At 43.3% G+C, this 18,245-nt stretch overlaps 1 protein-coding gene across 2 annotated transcripts; it reads left to right on the top strand.

The window, feature by feature from the left end:
- The first annotated feature begins 14,817 nt into the window (after positions 1–14,817).
- Positions 14,818–17,932, top strand: LOC134219710 (adenylosuccinate lyase-like). Of its 2 annotated transcripts, none has more exons than XM_062698557.1 (3): positions 14,818–15,032; positions 15,189–15,408; positions 16,559–17,932. In XM_062698557.1, the coding sequence occupies exons 2-3, from the start codon at positions 15,262–15,264 to the stop codon at positions 17,861–17,863; spliced, it is 1,452 nt and encodes a 483-aa protein (XP_062554541.1). In that variant the 5' UTR covers positions 14,818–15,032; positions 15,189–15,261; the 3' UTR covers positions 17,864–17,932. The 2 variants fall into 2 exon arrangements, with proteins under 2 accessions (XP_062554541.1, XP_062554533.1); XM_062698549.1 differs by having other exon boundaries at positions 14,819–15,053.
- Positions 17,933–18,245: the final 313 nt, after the last annotated feature.

Here is an 18,245-nt window from a genome sequence, read left to right as displayed (position 1 = left end):
CCGAGAATCTTATTTGGTCGAACAGTTCCTTTGGCTAAAAAATCGTGAACTTGTCCTTCGGCTGAAATAGTCGTTTGGTAGAAAGGGCAATTTGGTCAAAATGGACATTCGGTTGAAAGTGTCGTTCAGCTGAATTGGTCATTTAGGATATTTTCACGACAATAACGACGAGAAAATCTTTTGAATTTCGCCTCAAAAAATGGATGAACTTCCCCAGAAATTCTTTAAGTTTTTCCAGAATATTCATTTGAAAATTATTTTCAGATTTTCCACGGGAACTACTTTCACGTTTCGAGAACTCTTTGTAATTACCAAGGGAATTTTTTTGGGATTTACATGAGAATCTCTACAGAGTTTTTACGGGAAGTTGTTGGACGGTTGTTTACCAATGATAAAAAAAGTTGTTTACCATTTATTTACCATTTTTATCATTTAGCTGAAAATGCCGTTCGGGTGAAAAGGTCGTTTGACCGAATATACATCATTTTACCAAAAATGCCATTTGGTAAAAATGGCATTTGGCAGAAAGAGTCATTTGGCCCTTAAATGTCCTTTCTGACACCTTTGAAAAGTGTCGTTCGGCTGAATTGGTCATTTTGCCAAAGAAGACGTTTATCCGAATTGGTCATTTGACAGAAAATGCTGGTCGGCCAGAAAGGTTGTTTTGCAGAAAGGACATTTTCTGGCCAAATTACCATTCCTACCAAACACCATTTTCGGTCAAATGATCTATTTGGTAAAAGATTTTTTCGGTCAAATTACCAATTCGGCTGAATATCCATTTCGGCTGTATGTCGTTTTCGGTAAAAATACATTTTTAGTCGGACCATTTTTGACCTGATAACAGTTTCGGATAAACGTTCAATTCTGCTTAATGGGGTTTTGTTGGATGGCTTTTGGCTTAAATGTTAGTATCGACTTAAAACTAGAGAGGTTACGAAATTTCGTTCAACAGTCTTTTCAACGTAAATGTTATTAGGCCAAACGGATGGTTATTATGGACTAAATTACCCATTCAGTTATTGACATTTGGCCGTAAAGACCTGTTGGCCTAAACGATATTTTCGGACAAGTGACCTATTCTGTCAAACAACCATATTGGCCAATCGGCATTTTTGGGTTGATGACCTATTCGGCAAAACGACCTGTTAGGGAAAACGACCTTTTCGGCCAAATTACCAGTTCGGATATACGGCTTTCGGCCAATGGAATTTCCCAAGAATTTCTTACGGACAATACACTAGTCGTTCGATAACTGTAACATGACGCATTCTAGACGTCAAACAATTGTCAGGCGTCGTCAAAATAGAAGTGCATCTGATTGTTCACCGGTATGCAGTGATCATCGACTTTGACATAGTTTTGAAGCTCAGCTGTTCGATAACTGCAAAACTGATGTAACTTTCGAAATGCAGTTTAAAGCATTGCAGTTGAATGACTTGCAGTTATCGAACGAATTTCCAACAATTTTCGTTGAATCGTTTTGAACAATCCTTCGCGGAAATTCGAAAGAACTTTCCGTTAAGCTTACGGAGAATGCATTAAGGATCTGGCCTTCTCAGTCTATGGGCCAGATCCTTAATGCAACAATTCAGTCGTTAATTAATAACACTTACGGAGAATTTCTCCTGAACATTCCAGAGAATTTTTCTCGAAAACTCCTTAGAGTCTCCCGCGGAAATTCTTAAGAATTGACTGTTTTTTCGTTGGCCATGCCAAACAAGCCTTCTTTATTATTCTAGATTGAGAAAGCCAACGGTAAAACACCCATTCAACCAGCTGCACTCTACTACAATTATCAATAATGTTCTGTACACATTTGGACGAATACTCAATAGAAACTCAACAAGACCTTTTCATAAATTTCCGAAGTTTTTCTTGTAGAAGTTAAGAACATTTTTCGCCTTTCTCGTATACTAAGTATACGTAAAGGCTATATGATCGCTCCAAAAACAAACTTTTTATAGAAGGCCCGGAGACCCATAGTGTTATATACCGATCGACTCAGCTCGACGAATTGAGGTGATGTGTGTGTGTGTGTGTGTGTGTGTGTGTGTGTGCGTGTTTTTTTTTTTTTTTTTTTTTTACAAGAGTTAAAGGCCATTAAAAATCTGCGCGACAGACACCTCGAGCATCCACACTATGCTCGAAGGCGAACAGGGATGGGCTCCTCCCGACCTGCTAAAAATGTGCCTCCCGGATAAACCGGGTCCCTTATCCTCCTTGCCTCGATCCCCCCGGGACCACTGGATGCTGCGACTACTTCGGGGGGCTGTGCTCATGCACTTCTTCTAAAATTCCGGCCCTAGCTTAGGCTAGTTCGCCGACTGGCTTGCTGAGATCCACTGCTACATTGTCTCGATCCCTCGGCGGTCGTGCCGCAAACTTCCTCACTCGAATCCTCCTGACTTCCCCCGGCGTCGAGGGTGGTCCACCAGTTCCGGTGAAGGAAACTTCCGCACTGATGGTGCCCCGACTACCGGCGGCTATCGCAGGGGACGCTTTCGCGCATTGCGCCGACTTCGTCTTCGGGTTGCAGAGGTGGTCCGACAGTTCCGGTGGTGGATAACGTCCGCACTGGCGGTGCCCTACATACCCGAAGCACTTCCTTCTTCTTTCTTCTATATTCAGCAGGTTGACTGATCGAGTGCCGAAGTCGGTCCGACGATTCCGGTTGGCAGAAAACTTCCGGTTCACCGGCGCCCCGACGACCCGAGGCCAACACTGCTCACTATGCTGGATTTTCCTCCGAGCTGACGCTTGTTTGCTGGTCCCTTCTCCATCTACGCTGCAGCTCTGACAATATTTGCCTCACGACTCTGCTTACCACATTCCACGTATCTTCATCGTGACACATTCGCTCTGCGATGTTGTCCACGCTTAGGGCAGGCATTCCTCTACGTGCTTCCGCAAACCTCGGACAATCGAATAACACGTGCTCTGGAGTCTCCTCTACGTTGATACACGCCGGGCAGAATGGCGATGACGCATGGCCACATCGGTGCAGATATTGGCGGAAACAACCGTGTCCGGATAGGAACTGAGTGAGGTGAAGTTCACCTCTCCATGCTCCCCTGTTTACCCACGTCGACACATTGGGGATGAGCCGGTGGGTCCACCTTCCATTGTCTGCATTGTCCCTCCTGCTGCCACTTCACCATTGAGTCCAGTCTCATCGTCTCCCCTCACATTTCTGGTACCTCTGCGTTGGTAGCACTCGATAGCCTCTGCTAAGGTTATGCAGATTGGAATCATCCCTGCGATAACGCAAACTGCCTCTGACGAAATGGTTCGGTACGCACTCGCCACTCGAATGGCCATTAGACGAAACACGCTATTCAACTTCCTGCGATTACGTTTTGTCTTGAGCGCAACTCCCCAGGCTGGAACGTTGTACCTAAGATGATACGGTCGCCAGAAGACGCCTACAGCTGCCTCTCGGTCCGCCAACGTTCGGCATGATCCTAGCAAGCGCACTGACCATCTTTGCCGCCTTCTCGCAGGAATAGTCGACATGGGTGTTGAAATTCAAACGGTCGTCGATCATCACTCCTAGATGTCTCAAAGCCCGCACGGACGGTATGTCGTGCTCTCCGACGATAATCTGCATTCGCTGTATGATTCGGCAGTTGCTGACCAGCATCACTTCTGCTTTGTGGTGAGCAAGCTGCAGCTTGACTCCATTTATCCAGTTTTCAACTGCGTCGGTCGTCTCCGCCACCAGCATTACTACCTCTTCCAGTGACTATCCGGTTATCGTTAGAACGACGTCATCCGCGAATCCGAAGATCTTTACGCCTTTGGGTAACTTCAGCTTTAGTACTCCGTTGTACATAACGGTCCACAGCATTGGGTCAAGTATGGAGCCCTGCGGAACACCCGCCGTAACCCTAGTCGACTTCTGCCCCGAATTCATATCGCAGACCAGAATCCGGTTTTCGAAGTAGCTTTAAGGATTCTACACAAATAGCCAGGCATTCCATGGAGCGCTACGGCGATGGCCTACCAGCTGGCACTGTTAAATGCGTTTTTGACGTCAATCGCTACTACGGCGCAGAACCGATTGCCGCACTTCTTTTTCTTGGATGCTTTCTCTGCAACTTCAACGACCGCCTTAATTGCATCCACCGTCGATCTGCCTTTTCGGAATCCAAACTGCTTCTCCGACAAGCCGATCTCACCCTCCGTGAACTGCGTCAGCCTGTTAAGGATAATCCTTTCCAGAAGCTTCCCCAGTGTATCCAGCAGGCATATGGGCCTATACGAAGCTGGACTGCCCAACGGTTTTCCTGGTTTCGGCAGTAACACCAGTTTCTGAATCTTCCACTTATTCGGAAAGTAACCATCTGCTAGGCATTTCTGCAGCACCATCCTGAACAAATCTGGAAACGCCAGCATCGCAGTTTTTAAAGCCACGTTTGGAATTCCATCTGGACCCGGAGCTTTCTTCTTCTTCAGACCTTTAGCCACTGATGACAGCTCGTCGTTGGAGACTTGCATACCTGCAATGGTGACACGGTCTTCATCTTCGTACGGTGCAGGCGGCCACATCGTAGAATCATGTTGCGGGAAAAGACCGTCCACGATGATCTTCAGCTTGTCCGGACACATCTCCGCTGGCGTCGCTGGACCCTTGATTTTCGTTATTGCCACCCGATAAGCATTGCCCCAAGGATCAGCGTCAGCTTCTTGGCACAACTGCTTGAAGCAGTTGGACTTGCTGACTTTGATCTCCCGTTTGAAAGCCGCTCTAGCTTCCCGGAAAACTATCTTACGTTCTTCTCTTACCGTTTCAGACCTTGCCCTCTGAAAACGTCTCCTGGCCCTGAGACAGGCAGCACGAAGATTGGCAAGAGATTCGTTCCACCAGTAATTTGGGCGTCGGCTGTCTAATGGCTCCAGTTTTCTTGGCATCGACGCATCGCAAGCCCTCGCTAACGTTTCCGTCAGTTCATCTGCTTCCAGATTTATTGCGCCGCTGTCAACTCTAAGTGCTTCGATGAAAAGCTCCTTGTCAAAGTCTTTCATCTTCGCCCGGTAGTCCTTATCCCTCTCCGCGTCGTCGGTAGCCGTGTTCCAACACTATACCGGATAGCTTGGTGATCACTATGAGTGTAGTCCTCACAAACTCTCCAGTTCATGTTTCTCACCAGCGACGGGCTGCAAAACGTCACGTCAATGATGGACTCCCTGCTGTCTCTGCGAAATGTACTAACGGTACCTTCGTTGCACAGTCTGACTTCCAGCTTTGCAAGCGCCTCCAGCAAACTGTAACCTCTGGCGTTGGTCAGCCTGCTCCCCCAATCCACTGCCCAAGCATTGAAGTCGCCTCCGATGATTGCGGGTTTAAGGCCGATCAGCTTCTCCGTGAGTGCATCCAGCATCCTGTTATACTGCTCTAAAGTCCACCGTGGGGTGCGTAGCAGCTACACACGAAGATCCCGTTGATTTTGGCGACAACAAAACCTTCGTTAGAGCTGTCTACCACCTCTTGGATAGGGAATCTGCCCATCACTTGGATAGCCGCAATCCCCGTAGCATCCGCCACCCAGTTGCCGTTGTCAGAAGGGATCCGGTACGGCTCAGCAATAATTGCCACGTCGCACATTGCTTCTGTTGTCGACTGCCACAACAGCTGCTGTGCGGTGTCGCAATGATTGAGATTCAACTCCATTAATCCCGGCCCGCCATCGCCTTCTTGTATGCAGGGCATTGGAAGCCACCCGTCGTATGGTCGTTTCCATCCTCCGGTTTGCAGAGCAGGCATCGCGGTTGCTTCGTACAGTCCCTAGCAACGTGTCCTTCTTCGCCACATTTTCTACATAGACCGGATCTATCCGGACCTTTGCAGTTTCGCGCCTGGTGTCCAAACGCCATGCATTTGAAGCATCTCTCCATCTCTTTGGTGACCCGCGGAGTGAGTCTCAACGGGCACACCGACCATCCGACTTTCACCTTGCCCACCTCCACCATTTTGTTGGCAGCAACTGCTGGTAATCGTATCGCTGCTACTTGTGTACCACCGTACGCTTTCCTAAGCCGGATCGTCATCTGCACCTCACTCAGCATACATTGTGAGACAAGAGCCTCCCTCAGTTCGTCTTCCGACGTAATCTCGTCCAGGTCTCTGCACTCGACTACTGCTTCCTGTGTAAGAGCTCTTACGTTTGCTTCACTGCCCAAGGAATTGGCAACGAGCTCCCGGAAGGCCGAGCTTTTGATTGTTGGATCTTTCTTCAGCTCGAACAGCAACTAGAGTTTCCATCCCGGGACATCCCGGGACTAAAAATCCCGGGATTTCAGAAAATTCGGGAATTCCAGATTCCCGGGATATTATTTTTGAAATCCCGAAAATCCCGGGATACCCGGGACAAAAAATACTGTTTCATTTCCGGTTCGCAAAGAGTGTAATTTTACTTCTTACAAAAGTTATTTTGTTAAGAAAATTATTTTGAGCTTTTTAGTGGAATGTCTTCACTTGTCATAAGACGAGTTTGTACAATCCCATTTAATTCCACCACTTAATTGTACCTTGACAGATACGTATTTCGACCTCAACAGTAAGGTCGTCTTCAGTGTCTCGTACTTGACTCGACTTAAATCATAAAAACCTCCCATCAGACATGATTTTTTTCCAAGTTCGTTTATTTGGTAGGCTCAGGCATGTATACGGAGCCAAGGTTCTTTGTGATGCACAATCGATATCATCTTATTATTAAATTAGTAAGAGAGGAGCAGACATGGAAATATCGAAGAGAGTTAATAGAACACCTTCACAATAAATATTAGATTCCCTATACCACTCAATGGAGGGCTACTGACTGATACTTTTCCAGCAGCTACAGCTCTCTATTAATTAAATGACAAGTATCTACAGTACAAGATCAGCTACATCTATTTGGTGCCTGCTTCCTACCCATCTCCCGTCTACAGAAAAGTTGTGTAACTGTGTACACTAGCTGATATTCGCCTTGCTAATCTCCTCGCGCCGCCCAACATTGAGTCAGTCTTCCTGAGCTTCTTGCCTTCAAAACAATTCTTGATCCAATTCATGTCCTTGCAATCAACGTTCGTACAACAAACTTTCCATCACATGCGCAAGTACAAGTGATCCGATCCCGATGGTCTGCCTATTTTTTTGGTGTATCGCTTCGATCAAAATCAACTCTGGTCAACAGGCTGCAATCAATTTGTCCAATTCTCGGCTTCTGTCAAAATTATATACCAACTTTATTCGCGTAATCTATTAACCTTATTATCGTTAAATTATCGAGTTAACTTAAGTTAAATTATCGAACTCCGGTAATAATTTCACACAAAATTTCTTTGTGAGGGGGTTCCCATATCTTCAATAAGTTATGGGCCCAGGACGATTCTACTGCACATCTTCCATCTTTCGTCACAAGCGTATTGAATGCAATCCCAGAAACTGTCTAAACCCAATGCATATTCAAAACAATGCAAACAGTCAAGCCGACTTCATCCGCCAGCGAACCCTTCTTCTCGGACTCGGTGATCATATATTCCAAAAGGGTACTCTACCTTCCGAGAAAAACGTGAATATTATTTGCTTTTTGAAGTCGTTTTTTTCGAAAGAATCGAGAGAATTGAATTGAGTTCCAATTTGAAATCTGTATTATCTGGCCTTTCTAAAATATGAACTTTACCCCTGATTCCCTGAACATTGCATAAAATCGTTTTTAAATCAAAAAATAAGTTTTTTAAGGAAATATCGAAAAATCCCGGGATCCCGGGATTTCCCGGGACATACGAACAAGTTCATCCCGAATCCCGGGACAACGAAAATGGCCGGGAAATGGAAACTCTAACAGCAACTCCCCCTTCTGGGTACGCCTAGTCCTCACTACTTTCTCTCCCAAGTCCTTGAGATCCGGGTTTTCTCTTACTTTCCTTAGGATTGCTGCATACGTCGTCCTGTCGCTCGCTTCGATGATCAGGGCGTCGCCCTTGACCCTCTCCTGAGGAGATCGACGTTTTTCTTTCTTCTTCTGTTCCTTCTTCTTTTCCACAGTCACCTTCTGCTTCTTCCTCTTCTCTCGCTGGCTTTCTACGGTTTGCCACTCACCGTTCTTGGCGCCATCCTTTAGTACGTTAGCACAATCGTGCACGTTCCGCTGCTTCTTCGGGACTTCCTGCTCCCCTGGCGAGTCCCTGCTTCGCTTCTCCGTGCGAGTATTTTGAATGCTCATTGGTGTCTGCTGTGTGTCTGCTGCATGCTCCGCTCCCTCGCTCAGCGTTTTTTCAGCTGCTTCAGCTCTTTTTTGAGCGCGTTCTGTTCGTGCTCGGCAGCTTTAACGGCGGATTTGATGCTCGTCACTAGAACCTTTATCTTAGTGTGGACATTGTGTTTGTCCTTCACGAAGTCATAAAGCTCGTTGACTCGCTTCCGCACTTCCATCAGGTTGGACCTCCCAAGTTGTAGTTCCTCCTGAATAACACTACTTGCCGATTTTGGTGTGGACACCCTATTCTCGGATCCTAGCTCCTGTTGGCCTGCCTGGTTCTCAGAAGTCTTGGCCAAACTGCTGCATCACTGGAGATCGCTGCAGCTTCCCACTCTTTGCGAAAACAATCGCTCCGCCTGCTCCTTCGTTGATTTTTGTATTCGTTTCCATGTTAAAAGGGTCCCCCCTCCGGGCCGTTATCTCCACCCGTTGACCTGTTGTAGATAGTCGCCTCTTGTGATTCCATAGTGCCTTTGTAAACAGTGAGGCCAATGCCAGGGTTAACTCCGGTGCCTTCTAGCACCGTGTTAAGAGCCGGATCGACGTAGATCGGGAATGTTACATCTGAACCTACTACCCACCGGTCTAGGTGACAGGTGTTGAAGAGCGTTACCGGAGGCCTGCCAGGTTGTTTACCGGGACGGAGGCAGTCGAACCATTAGCCTGCCTGCCGTTTCAAAAGATGTCACTCTTTTTACTCAGGAAACAGAATAGCTCGACTGTCAGCCCATATACTCCTAATCCTATCCAAAAACCGAGAATCGTCCAATATCGTTTGCCGTGACCAGTATACCATAATCAGGATCTTACTGGTGTGAGTCCTGATGTGCCAGTTCAGCACTCCTCCTCTTGGGCTTGTGTGTGTGTGTGTGTGTGTGTGTGTGTGTGTGTGTGTGTGTGTGTGTGTGTGTGTGTGTGTGTGTGTGTGTGTGTGTGTGCGCACCCACCCAAAAAAAATGTCACTCATTTTTCAAGTACTTATCCTTAACCGATTTACTCGCAACAAGTTGCATTCGACCTAGAATACTCTCCCATTGTTTCCTATTGAAAATTGGCCAGATCGGACTATGGGCTCAAGAGTAATGGCCAAAATACTATTTTTATAATGCACGAGAAAGGCACCATCACCGCTAGGTGGATTAATCAGGGGTTTTTTTTGTAAAAATTCTGAAGTTGCTCATGTAAATTGCGACAAATTTTCTGCTGAAATTCCACACAATTTTATTTGGGAATTCAAAAGAGCTTCTCTTGGTAACAGTGTTGGTAAAAACTCAAAATCTCAAAACTCATGGATGATTCAAATCAAGCGTGAGTTGAAACGCACCCAACTCAGCACCTAAAAACTCATGGATGAGTTGAATCATCCATTTGAATCATCGTAGGTTTTCTTTTGTTCTCCTTCGTTAAAAACAATGAATTGACGTTTGTCGCATAAAATATTAGACACTCTTTTATGTATAATCAATAAGTTGCCCCCAAATGGATTTCAAATGCGTTTTTAAACCAAAATGATTTTTTGGCAAATGAGTGAAATTATGCGTTTTAGCATGAACAATTCAAGTGTGATGCATTCCTTTAAAATCGCAGACGATTTCGTTCGCACGGGAGCGCTCGTTGATAGAGATTTATGAGTGATTTTACCAACACTGCTTGGTAATTCCAAAGACTCCTCGAAACTTCAAACAATCCGAAAATATTTTCCAAATTTTGGTTTTCCTCTAGATTTTTCTGGAAAAGTTCATTAGATTTTTCATGCGAAAATAAAAAAAAAATCTTCTTTTAATGTCTTGAAAATATGCTGAAAAATGAAAAAAAAAATCTTAGAAAAACGTAATGAAAAAAATCGCCACGCCGATTGACGCCGCCGCCGCCGCCGGGTAAAATGGCTTTCGGCGTGACGCCGAAAACGCCGCCGCCGCCGGCCAAAATTCTGACAAACGCCGCCGCCGACGAATATCGGACCGGCGCACACCTCTAATTTCAACTTGTTCTACACATCTGTGCGGTCCCCAACACAAAATGAGCCCCGCGGGAACTACATGGGCGGGGCATTGTGGCGAAACCACAGGGCATTCTCGTTCGATGACTGAGTGAGATCTGTATCGCCCTGATTGTCAGTGGAAGCGGAAGGTCGAAGAGGCCAATGATGTGGTGATGAAAGAGAACGATCAGAAGCAACAACGTAGACATGCTGGATATTATCGGCTATAATTGAATATAAAATCTACCTTAAATTACGTTCTTATTAGAAATTAGTACAGTTGAATTGGGTCCTGAAATGAAGGATCGATATTCGATGTTCTTTCAGGGAACTTTCGACTCAAAAATCGGAAGGAACATTGTTTAATTTGAATTATAAAAATAGATGGAAAATGCATCCTTGACATTTTCGGTCATGTTTGACGTATGGAATAATATGATTCAAACCCACTAGAAAAACAGCGCAGGGCAGCAACTTTTGACAGTTAATATATGGGCCTGACGTTTTGGGCTGATGGTACATTCGGTCTGAAAAGTTGCACAGCCTAAAATTTGCCTTAAAATGTGTCAAACGCAAAAATATTATTTTTACTGATTTGGGGTCGTTCAAAGGAGGCAATTTTGAGTTTTGTGACAGTTTGTGACAGGAGGAGGGAGGGGGGTCTTATGTGACGTCCATCCACAAGAAAAAAAATACTAAAAGTATTTTAGGAACAATTTACATTTTAAAAACATATTTAAACTGTTAGTAAGGGGCATAACTCATTATCACATGAAGGGGGAAGGGGGGTCAAAAATGCTAAAAAACGATGACCGTAATTTTTGAACGATCCCAGAATTTGTATAACATCGGTTCAAGTATTCTTGACCGATGCACTATCATTACAAATCCATAAACAAGGTAGAGCTTTAGGACCCAATTGAAAATTAGCATAAACATAAAGTTTCATGAACTAGGTAATACTACATATTCTCTTATTTGATTCTTACACGCTAAAACCTAACCCTTGTACATCACAGGAAATTACAGTGAGTCCAAAAAGTATTCGTCTAGCTGTGTGTTTTCTAGAAAATGTCGAAGATAGAATCTAGTAAGCTTAAAAAAATAAAACTATCGATTACATTGTGTAGTAAATGAATCAACTCATCTTTATTGTTAAAAATCAAACAGAAAAATAAAACAATAACAAAAACAAAGGTAACAAAACATAACAATTCATTAAACACGGGCTCAAAAAGTATTCGTCTAGTCAAGTTTAGCGCGCTTTTGAAACGAAAACAGGATTTATAGAATGAAATTTAATATTTCGTTGGATTCCTCTGTGTATCTATGACGAGCTGTAGTTCTTGTGGCATGGAACTGACCAAATAAGCCGTAATGGGGGACGGAATATTCTTCCATTTTTCTTTCAACACTAATTTCAATTCGTTGTTGTTGGAAATATGACTTTCACGAATTTCACGAAAAGTTTGTCGTCCAGAACCTTCTAATGGAGTTAAATTGGATTCATATCTGGGATCTGAGAAGGCGTTTTGAGTTGATTGGGGTATTATAGAGTAGCTACAGCTTAGTATTTTGGGCTGTGTGCTTGAGGTAATTATCACCCTGTAAGATGTTTGTTTCCTGTAAGCCCAATTTCTCAGCACTGGCGTTCAAATTTTCTTTCAAAATGTGGATGAACATTTTGTGATACATAGTTCCTTCAATAATGTGAAATTTTCCCGCACCGGTTGCGCTCAAGCACCTCATAGACCATGACGGAGCCCCACCATGCTTAACTGCTTAAAAGAGATTCTGCGGCTGTATCTCAATATTCATTTTCCGCCATACCATACATCGGCCATTTGATCCACATATGCTGTACTTGCTTTTGTCAGATAACATGACTTGATTCCGAAAGTCATCCTTCTTCCAGCGATATTTTTAGCTGAAATCGAGCTGTTTTTGATAATTTGATGGCTCACTTGAATTTTCTTCCGTGATACTCGCCCATTATACCCATACTTTCCACAGGTATTTCTGTTCGTATTGGTTCATATCTGAGCACTCTCCAACTCACTTGCCTATATGGGTGAACTCGTTTTTAAGGATTTTTTTTTCTATTTTCCGCACAATAAATCGCTCATCGTTATTAGTTTACCATCGCTGACGACCACTCTGTTATTTGTTTTTATAGATTTTTGTGGCGCTGATGCGATCAATCACCAATTAAATGGTTGAATTCTTGCTACCCTTGGTCTACCCACATTTCTTGCAAAGTCATAAGTCAACTTGCACTAATGAATTATTGGCAGTGGCTGATTTTCTACTCGCCGCAGCCACATCCAGGCGCTATAGTATATGCGCAAAATAGCCAGCAAGAGTTAACCGCCAGAAATTTGTATGGCGAAAGACATCTAACGCTGCTTTTCTCAAAATTAGGAACTTTTCATGAAAAACTATTTGGTACCGGTTATGAGGAATGGTGTCCGCTACTATGCCTACCAAATATTTTTTCGATTAAAGTGCTTAATTTTGAGAAATCGAACCTTAGATGCCTTTCGCCATACTGATTTCAGAAAGTTAACTCCTAGTGTGCCGCTGTAAGCACGCTCAAAGCAGTCGATTCATTATGCAGGCGTAGAATAAGTTTTTTTTTATTTGGACTCATCTTTTTACTTTTCCCACCCATGGTGCTTCTATTTTCCGCGCCAAGTTCAAACAAAACAAAAACATTATTTGATTTGTCATTGAATATTGACAAAAATGTTGCTAGACATCACTAAAGTGTGCTAGTGTAACTACATGCGAATAAAACTATTATATTCGTGTTTCACTCGATTATTTTCTGAATAGACGAATACTTTTTGAGCGAGCGAAATTGACGAAATTTAGATATTCTCTACACACCAGAAAAAGTAATTGAAATTTCTATTTGTTTTTGAATAATAATCATGTGTTGATAAGATCTCTACCAAATTTAGAAGAAAATTTTTTGATTTCACTTCTATCACGCCTAAGTTTTACATTTTACTAAAGAATATGCAGCTAGACGAATACTTTTTGGACCCACTGTATAAACTATAATAGTACGGCTGAACATCGCCCAAGACTGACGATTATGGAGCTCTACAGTACGCCAGGCATAGGTGTATCGACCTGTAGCCAACCAGGTATCCAGGTAGGTAATAGTACGGCTGAATTGGCTTAATTGCAATAGTACGGTAAAATTCGTTATTAATTGTAGATTATACAAGTAAGTACATGCGCTCTGTATGTAAATGATTTAAATCTACTGAACTTAAATAACTAGGATAATATCACATAACATATAGGCATCTTTCCCTTGGAATGTGGTCCCTCCATGATTTTGGAACGCTGGCGAACCTAGCGGTGGAAGTCAAGCTTTACTGAGCAACGCGCATTAGACAGAGCAGCATCGCATGCTTTGCTGTCTCTTTCTTTCCCTTTGGATATACGGGACTGTTCGTCAATTGTTGATACACAAAGAGCTTACTTTGAAATTTGCAGTTTGTGTTATCGTGTCTACCTGTTTTGTGATAGTATTGTAGCACGTCAGATCGGAAAAAAAAAATTAAAAGGCGCGAGTTTCGGGAAATACTCATTATACGAAACACAAAAATGTAAGTTTGATTATCCCTGAAAAACGATATTCCTAACAAAAAATATAATTACAGCTTTAAAAGCTGCGTTTGCTGCTATCAAATCTGTGTCCACGTTTACTCGACACTGTTCACTTTCGGTGCCCTTGGCTGCTGTTGGTACCAGGAATATTTTCAATGTTTTTACGTTGGTAACCAACAGTTTCAATGGGCTTGGAAAATTGCTGGAGAGTTTCCTATTCGATTGATAATAAAATCTCTAAAATCCATCGAAATATAAAGGACCTATTAGCTTAATTTTGAGAAATCGAATCTGAATTCAGAAAGTTAACTCCAAGTGTGCCGCTGTAAGCACGCTCAAAACAGGCGATTCATTGGCCATTATTTCTGGCATCCCTATTACTTGTATGCAATATCCAAGTCGGTATACCTCATCGGCCAAACCCACTCAATGAAATATTTCATTAGTCTGTTGGATGGATTTCCGAACCGAACAGCTTTCTCTTTCGAGCTCAGGATTTGTTTTCGCTACACTGTGGGCAAGAGAAAAATGTGGGAAGGAAAAAGAGGGTCGTGAAAACTGAGGGTCGTGGGTTTGAGTCCCATCGAAGGGAAAGTGGTTACCTCCAATACATTTTCCAAATCAATGTCTTCCAGCTTCCACATAATGTACATATTCACAAAAGATATTTTAGTTACTAACTAACTAACTAAAATATCAACATTGTAACAACAACATTGTAAATTAATGTCCAAGTCGGGCGGTTTAATCCCCGGAATATAGGCAATTAACTTATTATACAATTTTATTCAGTCACTGACATATATGTAAGTTGCTCATATTACATTGTTGCAGTCTTACTCTGCTATCTGCCCGCTGTCGTACGAGGCGTAAAGTCCTTCCATGGATGACTCCACAGATTGTATTGTGGGCTATACAGTTTTATGATTAACCATGGTTAAATTAGTAATTTTCAAAAGGATTATGCAATAATAGAAAAATATTGAAATTGTTTCGTAGTTATCTTCTGAGCTTTTGTTGTTAACCTCGTTAGCCGGAATTATATTAGTACAAGGAATTGTTAAATTTCATCAAGCGTTTTATAGAAGTTGTGATTATTTGTTGAAATTTATTTCTAAAGTTTGAAACCTCTGTGAAAACAACAGAGCCGTTTAACAAGTCTTGTCGTCATCGTAAACAAGGCAGAACTCTTATCACAAAGTGTGAGCAAACTTTCTATTTATTTCCAAGGCGCTCAATCTTCCCGACGTATCACCATAACAGCATCGCCATATAGATTCCGTAGTAAACATCCAGATTGATTAATCCAGTAAATCGGTTTGCTTTTTCCCTTTCAGTTACTAACGTGTACGCGCTAAACTAGCATCGACTATTGTGACCGAGTTGTGCTGAATCAAAACCGTAATAAAAATGACTGAATTCAATCCGGAATTCCGCGGTTACCGATCTCCGCTGAGCACTCGCTATGCTAGTAAAGAGATGCAGTATCTGTTCAGTGAGCAGAACAAGTTCTCCACTTGGCGAAAATTATGGATAATCCTGGCGAAGGCCCAAAAGGTAAGTTTGTGTGTCCCTTAGAGTGCCCCAAATTCTTTTACAATAAGCAATATACGCTGAATATTAGAAAAAATTTCCAAAATCAAAGTCATTTCGCAAACATTGGACACATATCAGGTACAGATTTATAAGTTCTTATCTCTAAAACAAGCAAGGAGTGACGAAATGAATATTTACCACAAAAAAACGATCACACGTTGTGAAATTATTTTACGAAAACATTAGGGAAGAAAAAATAGGAGCATGTGCTGACTGCAGTCTGCTTGGCCGTGTCACTTGGTGCTGCGGCTGCCGTGGTTTTGTTTTTCTTTGACTGCATGGCAAGATGGATGGTAAAAAGAAATGTCAACCATTCCCGTCCCTGTCTCGATGTTGCTTTGAACTTGGTCATGGTGTTCTGCTGTCTGGACGCCGATGGTGGTTGGCTCCAACTGATCGCTCCTGAATTATGCCCTTTTTCATCGAGTTGATGTATATACAAAATATCTCGCTTTTTCCTGACGCCCATACTGAAGGTGTTTTAGTAAGTAGCCAGGAAATTGTTTGTAGAATTCTTGCTGCATGAAGATGCACATCTGCTAATAACTTGTTGAGTGTCATGTTCGAAACAGCCGCTGTTGAATCTCTGCGTCAAATATTGTAAACGATTCGAAGCACCGATTTCAAGCTTTTGTGATGCCAATACTAAAATAGAATATTCTTATCAAGCTAAAGGCGAGGCCAAATGACTATCGGCTAAACAATGCAATGTATCGAAACTTCTTCTTCTTATTGGCATTACATACCCACACTGGGACAGAGCCGCCTCGCAGCTTAGTGTTCATTAAGCACTTCCATAGTTATTAACTGCGAGGTTTCTAAGCCAGGTTACCATTTTTGCATTCGTATATCATGAGGCTAGCACGATGATACTTTTATGTCCAGGGAAGTCGAGACAATTTCCAATCCGAAAATCGAACCCAGTCACCCTCAGCATGGTCTTGCTTGGTAGCCGCGCGTCTTACCGCACGGCTAAGGAGGGCCCCGAAACTTCTACTTTTAATTCAATCGTACATCATTTTAACACGATTTAATAATATTTGTACCTATAAAAATAATTGTTCAATCTTTTCTATATATGAACAAATTAATAGAAATATATTTTCTCTAGGAACTTGGCTTGGAAATCAGCGATGCTCAAATCGCCGAGATGGAAGCTCACATTGAGGACATCGACTTCAAGGCCGCCGCCGATGAGGAAAAACTAACCCGTCACGACGTGATGGCACATGTACATGTGTTTGCCAAGCAGTGCCCTCTTGCGGCACCAATCATTCACCTGGGTGCCACTTCGTGCTACGTTGGTGATAATACCGATCTGCTTGTACTGAAAGGAGGATTGGACTCCCTTCTTCCGAAATTGGTGGGGGTCATCAAGCGTCTGTCGGAGTTTGCTGTCGAGTATCGAGATTTGCCTACACTTGGATTCACCCATCTACAACCTGCGCAGCTAACCACCGTTGGCAAGCGATGTACGCTCTGGGTTCAAGATCTACTAATGGACGAGCGTGCCTTAACAAATTGTCGCGACAATTTGCGGTTCCGAGGCGTGAAAGGGACTACCGGAACCCAAGCATCATTTTTGCAGTTGTTTGCCGGAGACGGGGCCAAAGTACGCCAGTTAGACCAAAAAGTCACCAACCTTGCTGGTTTTGAGAAATATTACGCCGTGACTGGGCAAACCTATACCCGAAAAGTTGACTTGGAGATCGTGTCTGCCTTAGCCAGCTTAGGAGCAACAATTCATAAGATGTGCTCAGACCTGCGTTTACTCGCATCACGAAAGGAAGTCGAGGAACCGTTTGAATCAACACAAATAGGAAGCTCCGCTATGGCCTACAAGCGCAATCCAATGCGTTCGGAACGTTGTTGTGCTCTGGCGAGACACCTTATTACACTCCACGCAAGCGCCGCCAATACTTTGGCCGTTCAATGGCTGGAACGAACCTTGGATGATTCGGCAAATCGTCGCCTAACATTATCAGAGGCGTTCCTTTCGGCAGACGCTTGCCTCCTAACGCTGCTTAACATTTCCCAAGGTTTGGTTGTTTACCCGAAGGTAATCGAGCGTAATATTGCCCAGGAGCTTCCGTTTATGTCCACCGAAAATGTGATCATGGCCATGGTGAAGGCCGGCGGTGATCGTCAGGTTTGTCACGAGAAGATTCGTGTGCTATCGCATGAAGCCGGGGCTCAGGTGAAACAGCACGGCAAGGACAACGATCTGGTGGAACGCATTAAAGCGGATGCCTATTTTGCTCCCATTTTGGGTGATTTGGACAAAATTCTGGATCCTATGACCTTTACCGGCCGTGCTGCCGATCAGGTGCTGGAGTTTGTTCGCGAAGAGGTCGATCCAGTAGTTGCCAGATACGGAAGCAACGTAGAGACCAAGTCGATTGGATTGGCAATCTAGTTTGGGGTACGAAACGTTCTCAAATGCTTTCAAAAAGCGAGTAATAAACATAATATAATAAATAGACAAGTAGATATTTTTCGGAATGTTTTGAAGAAGTCAAAAACCTGGGTCCGGTTAATCCTACATTTTCTATCCTAAAGACGGGACCCTAACGATAGATGAAATCACATGCACATTGCGAAGTTTGCGATTTAATCAAAGTGCAAAGTGGTGTTTTCTTAATTAATTCCAACTAGGACTATTCAGACCGATTCGGACGCAATAACTCAAATATGGTTGAATTTGGTCGAACTGGAACAAAAGAAAGGCGGTCCAAAACTCCTGTAAATGGGAGAATAGCAACAATTTTGTTCCAGTGTAAATTTGAATAACATTACTA

Source organism: Armigeres subalbatus, chromosome 1 (genome assembly GCF_024139115.2).
Source record: "Armigeres subalbatus isolate Guangzhou_Male chromosome 1, GZ_Asu_2, whole genome shotgun sequence".
Classification (NCBI taxonomy): Eukaryota; Metazoa; Arthropoda; class Insecta; order Diptera; family Culicidae; genus Armigeres; species Armigeres subalbatus.
This window is presented reverse-complemented; position numbering and strand designations above follow the sequence as displayed.